The sequence below is a fragment of the Montipora capricornis genome, chromosome 4, assembly GCF_036669925.1.
Source record: "Montipora capricornis isolate CH-2021 chromosome 4, ASM3666992v2, whole genome shotgun sequence".
NCBI classification, from domain to species: Eukaryota; Metazoa; Cnidaria; class Anthozoa; order Scleractinia; family Acroporidae; genus Montipora; species Montipora capricornis.
In genome coordinates, this window is record NC_090886.1 from 1,803,640 (window position 1) to 1,819,604 (window position 15,965).

At 38.4% G+C, this 15,965-nt stretch overlaps 1 protein-coding gene across 3 annotated transcripts in view; it reads left to right on the forward strand.

Annotated features, from left to right (window-relative positions):
* LOC138045123 (merlin-like) overlaps window positions 1-14,367 on the forward strand; it is a 20,562-nt gene extending 6,195 nt beyond the window's left edge. The window contains exons 4-18 of one of the 3 annotated variants that reach the window (XR_011131536.1): window positions 853-921; window positions 2,252-2,334; window positions 3,737-3,812; window positions 4,210-4,344; window positions 4,782-4,856; window positions 5,631-5,744; window positions 6,264-6,386; window positions 7,359-7,490; window positions 8,245-8,336; window positions 10,141-10,249; window positions 11,903-12,006; window positions 12,350-12,398; window positions 13,132-13,224; window positions 13,323-13,447; window positions 14,237-14,367. Coding sequence is in view for 2 of the 3 variants with exons in the window: in XM_068891521.1 (XP_068747622.1) it covers window positions 853-921; window positions 2,252-2,334; window positions 3,737-3,812; window positions 4,210-4,344; window positions 4,782-4,856; window positions 5,631-5,744; window positions 6,264-6,386; window positions 7,359-7,490; window positions 8,245-8,336; window positions 10,141-10,249; window positions 11,903-12,006; window positions 12,350-12,398; window positions 13,132-13,224; window positions 13,323-13,373 (1,305 nt within the window). In the remaining variant the exon portion in view is untranslated. Of the gene's footprint in view, window positions 1-852; window positions 922-2,251; window positions 2,335-3,736; window positions 3,813-4,209; window positions 4,345-4,781; window positions 4,857-5,630; window positions 5,745-6,263; window positions 6,387-7,358; window positions 7,491-8,244; window positions 8,337-10,140; window positions 10,250-11,902; window positions 12,007-12,349; window positions 12,399-13,131; window positions 13,225-13,322; window positions 13,476-14,236 lie in introns of those variants that run through there. The other 2 variants (XM_068891521.1, XM_068891522.1) reach the window with 2 other exon arrangements.
* The last annotated feature ends 1,598 nt before the right edge of the window (window positions 14,368-15,965 follow it).

Consider the following 15,965-nt stretch of genomic DNA (forward strand, 5'->3'; position numbering starts at 1 on the left):
TGTAAAAGTGTGCACTGCTGCTTTGATCATACCACATATTCTGTAGTCCGGTAACTTTACTTGGTATTTTCGCACCATCAGCCCTGCACTCGACCCAGTGCTTGAGGAAGTTCACACGTTTAACAGCAGTCAGTAGTCCATAGTTGGTGTATCTTGAAGTCCCTAATTAGTGTAATTATAAAGTGTCTCCCAAAGTCCAGTCCTCAAGTAAAGACAAACCGCAGCATTTACATACATGTACCCTCACCAAAAAATAAGGCTAACACTTACACTTGCATGTTGTACCCATTGTTGGAAAGGGTAGCAAAAATTAATGCTTAGATTTGAGGGACACTTTGTGTTGGATATCAAAATTGGGTGTGCATCTAATTACGTTCATTTTAAGAGCTGTAAGTGGACGCTTGCTGCCATGTTTGTCTTGAGCTGTCCACCAAAGCAGGTTAGTCAGAGCCTGTGCAAAAAAAAGACCTCCTAGTTTTCTTGCTCTTTTCTGGTGAGGTCACTTGTCCACATAAGGGTCTCTTTCTTAGTTGGATTTTATGGAGCATTTCACCGGGGGTCAGCCTGCATTATGTAGGAATATTTTAGCTCAAACCTGCTCCGTTTGCAAATTGTTTTTTCACTATCATGAATTTTCAAAAAACCTCTGGGAAGAAAAAGAAATTCCTACCATGGGGGTGAACTGTAGGCAAGGGGTTCATGGCATCTTGGTTAACTGTCTCACACATATCAGGCATTGGTACTGTATACAGCAGGCTTGTTGAGGGCAAGGTTAGTTTCTGCAGTCACAAAGTAAATGTCTTGTCATTGATTTTGTAGCAATGCAGTTTATGCAAACAATTTTTTGTTTAGTATGGAGACTATGACAAGGAGTTTCACACACCTGGCTTCCTGGCAAATGACCTCCTGCTTCCTCAACGGGTTGGTAAAATTAAGTTAATGTGAGGTACATCGCATCGTCAATTTGCTGACCCTGTTTGTTTGAAGAGTTGCAATTGCTATCCATCATGAAAGGTTGTTTAAAGTTACGCAGCGGTTAAAATACTATCCAGAGTATAAAATATAATCCCAGTTGGACGTTGGCCAGGCCTTTACTTGCATTGTAGTTCTAAGTGCTCAGAGTGTGCATATTCAAGGCTTTGCAACTAAATACTGAAATAGTTGCATGCACTGAAACTGTTAGATTGTGATGACTTATCCATCGGATAGAGTTATCCAGTCTTTGAACAACTGGGGCCAAGTAAATCACGACCCAGTAGATAACTCAATTTGTTTGGACAGATCTAATAATAATCTCCTGAGTAATAATTATTGATATTTAGTGCTATATACCTTTGAACAATCACAGTCAGAAATAAATATCTTACTAACCTTGTTTTCTCGGTCTGTACTGTAAGTTACGGACCGAGATTTTTCCCGTTGATTTATGGCCCAAGTGCGAAGCGCGCGGGCCATAAATCAACGGGAAAAATGAGGATCCGTAACTTACAGTACGGACCGAGAAAACGAGGTTAGTAAGATATTTATTATATCTCTGAGATTAACTGGTGCGTGGGCAAGGAAACTAGTCAAAGTGAAGCGGAAGGTTCAACTGCCACAAAGAATGCCTTGCCAAAATCTCAAAAACTAAATCTTCTTGGCTGTTAAGTTTGAAATAGTTGCTTGCAAGATTCAAACAGTTTTCAGTACAAGTTTATGCAACAGAAATGACATGAAAAACTCGCTAGATGATGTTTTGTCGAAATTTTAAATTTAGCGGGCTGTACAGCAGGCCGTACTGTAGAATACAGCCCGATAATTTAGCCAATTACAGCACGCGTACTATCTGAGAGATATAATAATTATTTCTCATTGCAGGTTTTAATCTTCAAAAGTGTCTTTTTTAGTTTTTATGGTCTTTTTATTCTCAGGGTTAACATAGCTGTTGTGATTGACCAATTTTTTTCTTCTCTTTGTGGACAATTTTCTGCTATTTTTCAAGCAGTTTCGGTGCCCAAGGGAACATTTTATTATGTTGCATTTTTTGTGCAAACAATGAGGATGGCTGATCCATAGATTGTAAAAAGAAAACAACATATTTACAACTACTTTAGATTTACTGGTTCATATCATTGCCTTTGAAATGCATATTGTTCTTGAGCTGGCCTTGATTGGACAAAGTACTTCCATTGTGCATGTGGTTTCGCAGTACTTAAATATTCAAATTCCTTGACTTAGTGATCTCTGATTAACAGTGTACGTATATTCCCAGGTACTTGACCAGTATCAGATGACTTCTGACATGTGGGAAGAGAGAATCACTTCTTGGTATGCTGAGCACAAGGAAATGAGAAGGTTTTCTATGTACATTTTTTTGTAGCATACTGTTGTACAGCTAAAGCAAAATTTAAATATATCTTTCTTTTCTAGACTTAAGCCTTTTTTTTTTCATTGTGACAATAGATATAGTTTACGTCATAGAAAGTGCTTTGTATGGGGTTTTTGACACAAACAACGAGTGAATAAAACCCCGTACAAAGCACTTTCTATGCCGTGAACTGTTTATTACACATACAATGTAAGACGAGAATTTTCATTAAAATAGTTTTCTGAATGCAAATTAGAAACAAAAACTCACTAACAATAGAACCAAATGCAAATTTAATTTAATTCAAAGTACGATTTGCACGAAATGCACGAGTGATTGGCATGATTGATTGGTTATACTTCCACATGTGAAATAGCTGTACGCCATTCTGATTGGCTGTATAAGCCTTTTCCACATGTGAAAATAAAGGGTATAGATTTGTACAAATGAGCTTTATGGAATAAAATTCTCATGTTATGTGTAATAAATCTTCATTTGAAATAATCTACCTTGACCCATTGACCCCTAAACTGCCTGCATTGAATCATCTGGCATTTGACATTTAAATGTATTAAGTCTCACTCCTAGGAGGTTAAATATTGTCAAGTAAATACCATGATTGTTTGTCCTGAATTGTTAAATAACCTTGTTCATTCTTTGTTGTACTATATACCTTTATTTGTGTTGCTGCTGGGCATTAGATACCTTGTCGTACACAAGGCTGCTGCCTAATGGTTACCCAGTCACCTGGGCGCCTTACTTGCGAGCGCGGGCAACCAAATTTCTGAACAAGTAGCCCGAACGGGCACCTAACTTATCACAAGGTGATTCATCCTCACTTTTAATTGATTAATTCTGGGCTCTTGAAAAAATTATTCAGGCTACTAACTTTTAATGTCGGAAGCCCGAAAGTGCTCCAGAAAAATTTTCTTAGGCAGCAGCCTTGGTACACCTACCTTAGTGTTAATCTCAAAATAAATAAACAGATAAATAAAATTGGGGAAGTTAATATTTATAGGGAAGCTGTTTGAATTTGGGCTACCATGTTTTCATTTTCTTTGCATTAATTTTTGTTTTAAGGAGAGAGATGCTTGACCTTAGGATTTGAAATACATGTATTATACCAAATGTGGGGCATTGGACCCCTTGTTTAAACACAACAGTTTGCGCTTTTTTCTCTTGTTTACCATGAAAGGTGCATTTTTTGGTTTGTGCATGAAACCAAACAGCTCTTGTCACTCTGTTGTTTTCGTTCTGCAATTGCAGCACATTCTGTTGGGATGCTGTTTTCAAAATGTTATAAATAATAATCATTATTATTGTCTTGGTGTATTTTTTTGTACAATCATTTTAGAATATTACTATGTTTCCTTTTTTAACTTATGCCAGAGATGAAGCTGAGGTGGAGTACTTGAAAATTGCACAGGACCTTGAGATGTATGGTGTGATGTACTTTGAAATCAAGGTACATGTATGCACACTGTACACAGCTTGAAAACATGACTGTAGCTGTACATGTTTAAGAGACGCTATCACACAACTTAACTGTTTTCTGTCTTGACTCAACGTAGTATGGTAGCTTGCATTGCTAACAATCTAATGGGGGTGATAATAATATATTTTGGTGTGATGAACTCTGCATTAAATGGTGTTTTTGAAGGTTTGAAAATATTTGTCAACTTTTCCAAATGGTGATGCCTTTTTTGTTATTATGGTTTCAATCAATAATAATAAAAATAAAAACAACAGTAATAATAATAATAATAATAATAATAATAATAATAATAATAATAATAATAATAATAATAATAACAATAATAACAATAATAATAATGATAATAAAACACTTTTTTTCCTTTCAGAACAGAAAGGGAACTGACTTGTGGCTTGGAATTGATTCTCGTGGATTGAACATTTATGAAAAAGAAAACAAGTTGAATCCAAAAATTTCCTTTCCTTGGAATGAGACAAAGAATATTTCATTTCACGATAGAAGGGTAATGTTTTTCAAATGTCAGGCATGTGAATGATAGATTACAGTAATGAGAACACTTGGTTCTGATGCATGGACCTTTTCCCTTACTTCTCTAATTCAATGGTTTTTGTTCCCTAAAATATTTTTGTCTACGTTCCCCTGTTCCCCAAAACCATTGAGAGGGCCTCATAAATCCCAGTTAATGGAGAATTTTAATTTCCAACCTTGGTAAAAAATATGAAAGGCATCTGATTATTTGCATACATGTGTCAGTGATTAGTAAAGAACCAGACAAACTTACTTGTAGCTGTGACAATAAGTCCAGGATTGAACCCAAATAGGATGCATACTTAGAATCCTGGTGCTTTCGCTGTTACTCTAGTGTGCTACTTAGTTCAGTTGTTAAAAAAGTCACCATAAACTTATGTTATCTAAAGTTTATCATTAAATTGTCTTTAGTTTCAGATAAAACCTGTTGACAAGTCATCTCCAGATTTTATATTTCATGCTTCAAAACTGCGAGTCAACAAAGTGGTATGCAAAATTATATGCCTAAAAATGCGAGGTAACAAACCTTAACACATAAAGATCAGTCACTAAGTGACAAAGCAGAGTTGCATAACACCCACCAAGACCTGTACAAGTTTTTTCTTTTCTTTATAGTTTTAATATTCAATCAAAAATACTTTCACATCTTTTAAAAGACGAAGTGTTCTCCCCTTTCCCCTTGAGTTTTTAGGCACCTTGTCCTGTTGCCGCCTTTGATGTGACGTCATTCGTCCAATAATTCTCTACTATGGAATTATGGTTGACTTGCATGTATAATTTCTCACATGGAACAAACTCGAATACCCAGATGATTATGTTAAAACAGAGAAATAGATGTATTTTTCAATGAACAAGTTGATCTTTTTTTTTGTTTTATAATGAATAATAATGTGACTCATCTACTAAAGAAAAAGATCGTAGTTTATTATTTTTTTTAAAGGGCAATGCTTAAATTGTTTCTTTCAAAATGTTTTCATTAAGTGCCACATATACAAATCAGAGAACGCAAGGCTCACTTTAGAGCCTTGATAATGTGTGCGAAGTCACGGTTTTTCAGGCAGGGTAGGGGGATGCCTAACTTGTTTAACACGTATGTTTTTATATGTACCATTTTTTCCAACAGGGGGTTAAATCATGTCAATACGATGTGTGGTTGTTGATTCAAAAGACTTGTTTCAAAACAACGACAAGGAAACATCGCATGCATTTCTCTCAGTTGTTTCTGTTGAATATGACAACTTTTTTTTTTCTTTTTACAAGATCCTGGACTTGTGTGTGGGTAACCACGAACTTCACATGCGGAGAAGAAAACCAGATACAATGGAAATACAACAGATGAGATCGCTGGCAAGAGAAGAGAAAATGAGACGACAGGTCAGGGCGGGCCTCGGTATCATTGACATTTCCTTAATTTGTTGTGAAACACCCTACCTCTTTGTCTCTCACATGCCTCTTTTAGGATGGCCTTTCCTCTGTTGGCGCGGCGGTGAGCTAAGAATGATGGCTGTATTTGCAGGCAAGAAAGGTTGCCGCTTGCAAGAGGTGGTCCCAAAGTGGGGTTTTAGTGTATACAGTTCGTGAAAGTGTTAAAGTAGAACAAACTCGAAAATTGGGTGGGTAAGAAATTTGGGAGGAAAAGGCGATTTGGTCATACGCAAATGTATATTGGCCATATACATTCAAGGTGGGCTTAACTCTTGTCATATTGACTGTGTTCTGTGTAGGTGCTCTCGTGGTATGGAGAAACAAATTGTAATAATCAATTTATCGAGCGCTGATTTTATTGATTGGGTCTAAGCCCCCTGGCATGCTACATGTACCACGGCTTGGACAAACAGTGCGCTTTGGACCAATCTGATTAAAATGACTGATAATAAGCATTTTTTATTGCAGATTGATCGAGACAAGTTGATGAAAGAAAAACAAACTCGTGAGGATGTTGTCAAACAAAAAGAAGAGCTAGAGAGAAGAATGATGGAATATCAAGAAGAAGCAAGCAGAGCGAAAGAAGCGTTGGTAACTCAATTTTCCATACAGTTGAGTTCGATTGGTTACCTGGAAACAGAAACTATTTTAACCCCTTTTCGCAAGACCCTAACCTTCAGGCGCGCGATTGCAAAACGCGTTTTTGGTAGATCGTTACAATGATATTTTTTCCTCTCCTTCCCTTACCCCCCCCCCTCCCGTCCCGTCCCGTCCCGTCCCCTCCCCCCCCCCCCCCCCCATTCTTAAAGTAAAGAAAAAACGTCCAATTTTAAGAAACTAGAGAACGAAATGAGGATATTTGGGCGTCACTCGGTAAAAGCAAAGGAAAAACGAAAAGGAACTTTTGAGCGTCTAGTCGTTCTAGCGCTGGAACACTAATTGGGGGCACTGTAAACTGAAATCAACAAATTAACGCAAACCAAATAAAGTGTTAGTATTCTTTTATGCTTTGATTTTCGTCGTGGTTGGTCAGGTACAGCTCGAATTTTCTCGTATACAGAGAATATAGGCCTTCTTTGCAAAATTTTTTGCGGCAAAAAGTGTCCCAGTAATATCGTCAACAGCACCTTTTTAGCAATTTCGCCAGTCGCAACAGATCATGCATACATTCAAATGAGCCAATCACGTCGCAAAAGGAATCAATACCGCGAGCGCGGTACGTGGAGAACGCGAGCGATTAAGGTACATTTGGTCCTGCTTTCATCTTTAACTGTCTGAGAATTTGGCGCAAGATTTTTTAAACCAATCAGTAGGCGACAGCACCAGCACAAGTTACTTACGTCATAATGAAAGACGCGTTTAACGTGAAAAGGAGTGGATGTTGAAGGAGGAAGTTAGGTGCGATAACGGTGATTGCCGTTTTTAACATGCAGTAAGGATTTGAAAACCTACGTCAATAGAATTCAAATCTTTGTAAGTTCAAGTTTCTTTAAACCAAATACTGTCTTGCAGTCAAATATTAAAGCAAAATCTCTTGCGTTCTTCCTCATTTCTCTCTCAAAGATCAAATCTGAAGAGATGGGAGAGCTATTAGCAGAGAAAGCCAGAGTGGCAGAAGAAGAAGCAGTATTACTTGGCAAAAAAGCGTCTGATGCAGAAGAAGAAATCAAGCGACTACGGATGTGCATTAGCAGGGTATGCTGAGTATTAACTTCATTTTATCCCCGCCTCCTTCCCCCCCCCCCCCCCCCCCCCAAGGTTGGTCTGAGAAAATGGACTTGTCGAAGGAGGGAAGTGGTCCTCGCACTTATCTGGAAAATTAAATTAAATTAAATTAAATTAAATTAAATTTAATTAAATTTTAAAGTTAAATTTAAGCAATTGTCTCTTATAGACACTTGAAAAATTCAGGTGGTTCTAACGGGATTCGAACCCATGTCTATGTATCCACTCAGTTTGGAGCAGGTCAATTTGTTGGGCTAATGTGTTCTCGTGAGAGGACTCGATAAAAGAATTGTATATATTTGAAGTACGGGCTATAGACGAAAGCAAGGATCATTTCTCTCTTTCGTCTGTAGCCCACTCGTGAAATACATACATTTCTTTCGAAACTGACTTGTGTTGGGATTGCTTTGGATTTTGATTTTTCGTAATTACTGCGTCATCTGGAACCAAAAATGGATCCAATTTTCGTAGGATGTCTATCGGTGTCATCAGCCGCACACAGCGCAAACCGTCGCATGCATAACCTTCGACGCGAATGGCAATTGATATTTCATGTGAGAGAAATGTTGAACTGGCTGACAACACGTAGCCTGCTTAGGTAGAACATGCAGGATTTTCGATTTTTTGGCCGCGCGAAAAGTGGGCCGTTTCGCTCTACTTTTCTCGCCGCCAAAACATCGAAAATTCACGGAAACGGCTTTTTTCACGTTTTTACCATACTCAGCAGTCTGGTGACGAAAGAATAGCCGTCGAGAGAAGAGCTCGTGAAGTAGCAGAAGAACGATTAAAAAGAGTTTTACAGGAGGCGGAAGTGGGGTAAGAAATATAGCATTAATATAGCAGCAGCTCTTGGTGAGAATATGAAGCTGCGTATGCACTGTGAATCAAATGTCCAGAGCAAAGTAATTGCTTGCCCAATCACAAAGACGCGGTAATTGAACTATTTAACAATTATTCCACGAGTGCGCGTTGGATATGAGATGATAGATGGCGCGTAGCGCCGAGTTGGCTATAATCCTCTCATATCTAACAGGCGCGAGTGGAATGTTTGTTTTATGAAAAAACACCAACAAATTATGAACAGATGTTCCCTATTTCATTTTGTAAAAACAAACACTGCTATTTTTAGATCATGGTATCATAGCTCATATGCCATGATGGCTAAGCCAATCAGAACTCTAGAATTGCATTATCCAATGATCTACGTTTTTAATAAATGCAAATAAACGCAGCCGGCCAGAAGCACAGAAAAACGCGACCCGTTTGTGCAAGTCACAGTTTCCATGTTTTTAATGTTCGGTGAAGAAGAAAAACCAGTGAGAGCTACTCTTTTCAACTGAACTGAAAAAACAGTCAGGGGCAAAAGAAAAGTTGTGATTTGCTCACACGGGTTTAACTTCGCTTAGCGCCGGCTGCATGTAAATTTCTGGCTCTTATTTGATTGGCTGCAATAACGTCCTTGGTCTTGGGTCTTAGAGCGGGTTTTAACTGAGTGTCGTGAAACAAATATGAAAGTAATTCGACCAATCACAGCAGTTGCAAACAGGGCAATGAAGCAACTCAAATGCGTAGCAATAGACCTTGTTCCAAAATGGGCGTCATTTAAATAATCTTTTTTTTCTATTCAAATTAGCCCTTGATGCCTCATTTTTGAGCTTAAAATTCAAAACAATATTTTTTTGCCTTGAACGAGTCATCAAGGTATCATTTGAATAAAAACAAAAGAAAAACAATAAAAATAATCTCGACCCCAGAGCTCTTCTCTTGACTGAGGTAGAGAAGAGCTCTGGGGAACCCGGAATCAACGTGTCGTCTCATTGGTTTCCGTGAAGAACAATCAAAATCGTCTCTAATTGGTGCATTCATGTTAGCACGATGAGTGAGCAGGCGCCGTAAGATTCAAATAGCCAATTTTTGGCTATGAGAACCCTACTGCGCATGTTCTCCTACATAGAGTTTCCCAGAGCCTTGGGTCGATCCGAGGCTCTGTTGACGAGAATGGCAATAGGCCATTTTCGATATATCAATATTCACACATGGCTACGACGCTTCAAAATATGGTTAATAGGCCAGTTTCGTATTCTAACGGTTGGACTGGATCTAGCATTAAATGGAGGCTAATGCGGGCAAATTAATTTGCATTTGAAAAGATTTGCCTGCATTAGCCTCCATTTCATGCTAGATCCTATCCAGCCGTGAGAAAATGGCCTATTAGCAACTATTCACCGAAGTGGAGGTGGCTAGTGGTGAATTTTGACCATAAAGTCTCGTAGCCATGCCAGCCAGAACTTGATATTGATATATCGAACTAGGCCTATTACTTTCGACATTCATTTGAAAACTGCTCTTATCACTCAATTAACAGTCGCTGTAACAACCACTACCATTACGTAACCATATATGATATTTAATTAGGGTTAGTAAAGTATAACATGGATAGTGAAGGTAGTAATAAGAACTGAAGATGCGTTATCAGCAACTAACCATTTACCAAAATGTTCCGAAAAGTCTGTTAAATTTTTATGCAGAATAGTAACATTTGAATTGTATGAAATAATGACAGTGACTATCTCCCGCTACACATGACCTTAAGAGGTAGACTGCAATCTGTTTCTTGCAGAAAAAGGGAAGCCTTAATACTGAAAGAGGACTTGATGAAATCACGGCAAGCCGAAAGGCTGGCCAAGCAAAAACTTGTGGAATTTACTTCCTCACCGGATTTGTTTTCTGTAAGTAAATGAGTTGAACTTTAAAACGTGGTTTTTCAGTTGCCGAATCATGCAAAGGAATAACTTTGTTCTCAGTTGCATGTCCGTAATGCACAATGTTAATGTTTGCCAGTGCTCGACTTCAACTTTTTAAATCGCTTGCCCTGGGACTACTTGAACTGAAAATCTACTAGTTCTGAGTAAATCTGTGGTAGTCCTTCCTGATTGCAGCATGGCAATATTATTTGCAGTATCTTTTTACAATTAAATTTCATTGATGTCATCATGAAACTTCGTTACCACTGCCAGAGAGCCAATGAAAGAAGAGTGACAGACATTAACCAGGCTAACCCACAATTTAATAAAGTAAAACACGAGTCAGACATTAATGTACAGTGCCGGTACACTTGAAAAAAATGTGTTACATTTGTGTCAACTTTCACCATCATGACTTGTAACCCTGCTGGCAGTAGAGCAATCAGTGAGGTTAGCCACGGGGGGTTGCCTGGCGTTTAACATTCAGGAACAGGACGTACATCAGATCATCCGAGGATGATTCATAGGCTACCAGCTAATAACAAATTGTATTTGAATCAACAAGGCTGGAAATCCAACACTAGTCCTAGTAGTATGTATATATATGTATATATAACCTCAACTTTGTTTCGTCTTCTCGCTTAAGTCCTCGCATTGGACTATCTAGACTACGAGCAGTCCCTTTGTTTTCTTATAGTCCGACGAGAGCGGAGCGAAAAAAACAGGCCGCGCGAAACTTGGCCGCGCGAAAGCTGGTGTCTGGACTGTTTTTTTCGCTCCGCTCTCGACGGACTATAAGAAAACAAAGGGACTGCTCGTAGTCTAGGACTATCTGTTTTCGCCATCGAAATGTTGCGAGGAACGCATCGAAACAACTTTTACAAGACGTGTATTTTGTTTTCACCTAATGTATTTTTTTAAAACATTGTAAAAAGTAGTTACTGGTCCTGTGACCAGTGGTTCTAAGTTTCTACTAGTCCAGAAGCATTTTGCACTAGTCCAGGACTAGTGGACTACCGCTAAGGTCGAGCACTGTTTGCTGCGGAATTTGTCCCAATTCCATAGCGCGAATATGAACTCTATCTCTCTGGGCGAATGCCCTTGCGTCTGTGAGATGACGTGTTCAAATATTTACATTTTTGCCATCTCCTTTTTCCGTCCGCCGCAGTTATTGCGGTGCAATCTGTATCGCTTTATTTTATATACACAGCTACGACCAACGGCAAGTGCCGTTTAGTTCACTTTAGTTAATCCACGATTTTTAACCACTGCACAGTCCACATCGATATACAAAAGCGACTCCACTGCAAGCCAATTACGCTCATCTGTCCATGCCAAGATCCTTCTACCTCTTCAGTTTATTAACAGCGTCGCCTGTCATGAGACTTCTTTTGTCCATTGGCATTTATTTCGTAGAGATTAAAAGTTTTTTATTTTTTTTGTGGTTTTTACTAGGCGTGGACTCTCAAGCTTCTTTCGTTTTCTCTCCAAACTTCTCGCGTGCATCCATAACTCGATAGACTCACGCTAAACATGAAACAATCCTTAATTGATCATGAAATTTCTTCTCCTACCTCTTGAAGGCTTTTATTCTGGAACAAAATAATTTACCTTGGTTGTCTTGTGTCACGGTTCTAGAGATACAGTGACCCCAGGGAAATAATTGCCGACATCGACCGCAGTGTGAACCAGTTGACAGATGGCGAGGTTAATCAGTTATCACGAGAATACGAGAGGGAAAGGTACATGTATTTTGTGTTTTTTTTTTTACTGCATTCGGTTTTGACATACAACGAAATTAAATTAACTGAAAAAGATGTTGAATGAATCGACTAAATTCGGAGTTGTTGTAATAAGAGACAGTAACTAAAACCGTGGTCGTTATACAGAAACATGAACATGCAACCACCTCGCTTACACAGGGTTTTCAAAAGAAAAACTGATAACAATTGTAAAAATTGTTTAGAACCACCAGTGGACTAAAAATCAGGCGTTTACCGTGTGCGTACTTAGCCGGAAATCTCTCATCTCCTATTGTGCGGGCAAGGTAGTCAAATTAATTCAAACTGTTTTTTCTTATCACAGAAACAGAAATATACAGCAGCAGCTCAAAGACTTGAAGACTCAGATGGAGGTATGTCCTTAACGCTGTTGATAATGTTGGTCCTTTCGTTCCGAAAATCGAGGAGTTAATTCTCCTAACTATAGTACCATAGATTTCTCTGTTGGGTAGTCATGAGGATTTGGTGTTACATCAAGATCACACCTCTAACCTGATGATAATTTTCATTCTCAATACCTGTTTGTCTGACATTTTATTGAAATTGTGAGGAGAATTTACATACCAATCAGGATCACTCCTGGAAGTCAAAGTTATTTCTGTTTGTTGTTTACTTGGCAAATTGACAGAATGGACGATTGTTTTTGACAGCAATTTTTCTACGCTAGAGATTACGGGAGTTTTGAGAGCAAGTAGGGCAATCGCGAATAAGCCAAAAAGATGCAGACCTAAACGGGACAGTGGCGGATCTAGGAATATTTTAAGGGGGAGGGGGTCTTTGTTTATGGTTTGCATTAATAAAAATGTTCACGTTAGGTAAACAGTTTCAGCAGAAATAAACATACAATAAGAAGATAAAAAGGAAAAAAGGAACCAACATGGGGGGTGCACACTCCCCCCCCCCCCCCCCCCACTCCTTCCTGGATCCGCTCTTGCCGGACTACAACTCATTGCCGTGCGTTGCACCCTGGGTCATTTTCGCTGAGAAAAAATCGTTTCAAGTCCGCATTTCCAAAAAAAAAACTTTCATTCCTTCTCATTCATGTTTTTGATGGCGTTGTGTTGATTAAAAATCTTTCCTTTTTAGGGTCTTAAGATCGATGATCGACAAACACGATGGGATCATATACATGACGAGAACATGAGACGTGGCGAAAATAAATATTCCACACTTCAAAAAGTAAGGCGTAACTGAGCGTTGTTTTGCTGATGAATTAAATATCCAAACTATTTCCTCCTTGAGAGATTAAAATTTACCCTTGACTTTTGTTTTTGTAGATTCAGACGGAAACTTCCACGGCAAGAATACAGTTCTTTGAAGAATTATGAAGACAAGCGTATAGTTTTTCAACTCCGCACTGATGTTGTGCGCGATTTTACTGGAAAGATGAAATGTTGGGCAGTATTAAAAGGAACAGAGTTTCGAAGCAAGCAACCGTGGACAATTTTCCTGTCGGTGTACGTTGGATCAGTGGCTTGATCTGATCGGCGTTATTTCAAGTTGAGAAACTAAATATTTTAAGCAAGAGCCGATACAACGTAGATTTGATTTTAGTGATGTACTATATTTCGGCTGGCCAAACCAGCCTTCTTCAGGTACAATGAGAGTTTACATTGAATTGCTTCTATGTATATATATATATATGTATATATATATATATATATATATAGTAAATGGATGTTGACGTAATACTGGAAAAAATGTGATAAAACATGGCAGTTACAAAGATTTTGAATTCAAATACCAAGAGTCACGGAAAAATAACGGAAATCACTAAAATAATAAACTGAAATCTAATACGTTTCTTCGCGGATATTAAGACCGTTGGGATCAATTGTCCTGCCTTTTAAAATTAAGGCCAGGGAAGCTTTTTTAATTTTAAAAGGCAGGACAATTGATCCCAACGGTCTTAATATCCGCGAAGAAACGTATTAGATTTCAGTTTATTATTTTAGTGATTTCCGTTATTTTTCCGTGACTCTTAGTATTTGAATTCAAAATCTTTGTAACTGCCATGTTTTATCACATTTTTTCCAGTATTACGTCAACATCCATTTACTATATATATATATATGTACATAGAAGCAATTCAATGTAAACTCTCATTGTACCTGAAGAAGGCTGGTTTGGCCAGCCGAAATATAGTACATCACTAAAATCAAATCTACGTTGTATCGGCTCTTGCTTAAAATATTAAAAGGAACCTCCGCTTCAACAAAAAAATAACTTTAAATCACAGGAAATAACCTTTACAGTCAAGTCAGTCGAAAATATTTTCAAAGAAAGTGTTTGTATCCGAAATAAATAAGTTTTAGAATCGCCTATTTTTATCTTCAAATTTCGCGGGCGCCGCCATCTTGAATAGTTGTGACGTGTTTTGGTTGCCCTATTGTTATTAGACAAAAGCTCTTTGTGTCAGAACAATAGGGAAACCGTAACACGCCACAAGTATTCAAGATGTCTGCGCTCGCGAAATTTGAAAGTGAAAATAAGCGATTTTAAAATTCAGTTGTCCTGATATAAACACAGTTTTAAAAACAAATTTTGAAAAAAAAATTGGATGTAAACATAATTTCCTTCGGTTTAAACTTATTCTGTAGTAAGAGTGCAAGGAGGTTCCCTTCAAGATCTTTTCCCTTATATAGAGACAACAGAGACAGCTCCACGATCAAGACTTGCGGATAATGCCTGGCTTGGCCGATTACCGCAGACTACAAGCAAGCTCTCCATTTCAAGGATTGCAGAAGATTGGGAATTGCTATAGATACCGTGCGCGAAGGAGCGAGTGATATCTCGCAGTTCCAAATGTCTTTCGATTCCCCATATGGAGGGCTGGCTCGCTAGCTTCTTCGCCCCCAAAATTACCAAGATACTTCTTAAAATGGAACTTGTCTGCCAAATGAGCTACAAATTTAGCAAGCCTGAATTTTATCAAATTTGTTACGTACTCTCATTCAAGCTTATTTTACAGAATATTTGCGAAATTGGTAATTTATTGGAATGTTGTTGTAAGTTAGGTAAAAGAAAAGGATTTACCTCTCATCACAACAAGAAGACTTGTACATTTTGCCACTTATGTTAAGTTTTCAGCCTACTATTGGAATTTTGATGCAGTTGAATGAACGTACAAAGATGCTCAGAAAAATAGGCGCAGATTTGTAGAATTATATCTACACGTATCCCCTTCGTTTTGTTGTAACTCCTTTGCTGAAGGCATCATTAGGCATTATTGAGCAGAGACAATCTAGAACCGAGTTTTGGCGCTCTTCTCTTTTTTGCATTCCTCCTACCAAGTTCCTTTCGCGCTCCGCAATCGCTTCGCGTTGACTCGTACTGAAAACTTCGAAGTAAGCAATTGTCGCGTAACCCGGCAATTATGATCTCTCTGTTTTGGAGTTAAGACAAGTATCTTTATGGGCCTTATTAGTCACTCATTCACTTATGCTTCACTTCCGATTTGTTTCTCATTTCGTACATCATCACAAGGAATTTTGGAGATTACACTTTTTGGCAATGTGTTTATTTCACATTAGTTATTGGTGAGTCGAGGACGTGGAAGGCTCAAAATGTTTTTGTTTTCTTTTTATTATGGAAAGGAATTTGGAAAGGTCGTCGAACAACATTGATGTTCGTGGTGTTAAGAAGTTAAGAAAGCAACCCGCGGAAAATGATTGTTGAAACGCTGCGTGAGGGCGCTTTACTTTTGTCAGAACTGGCCGGTCACTCCGGTCACTGTGCAAAGAAAACGCAACCGTTTGAAGGAACGGAACACTTGCTTGATAATCCTTCGCATTCTTCTGAAGGAGTATAAATCATCCTCAAAGTGTGTTACTTTGAAGTGCGTTGTTAGAGTTGGTCCTTCCAAATGGCCGGTCATAAGCGTCTTAAGTTAGGGGGTATTTACATGAAACCGGGACGAT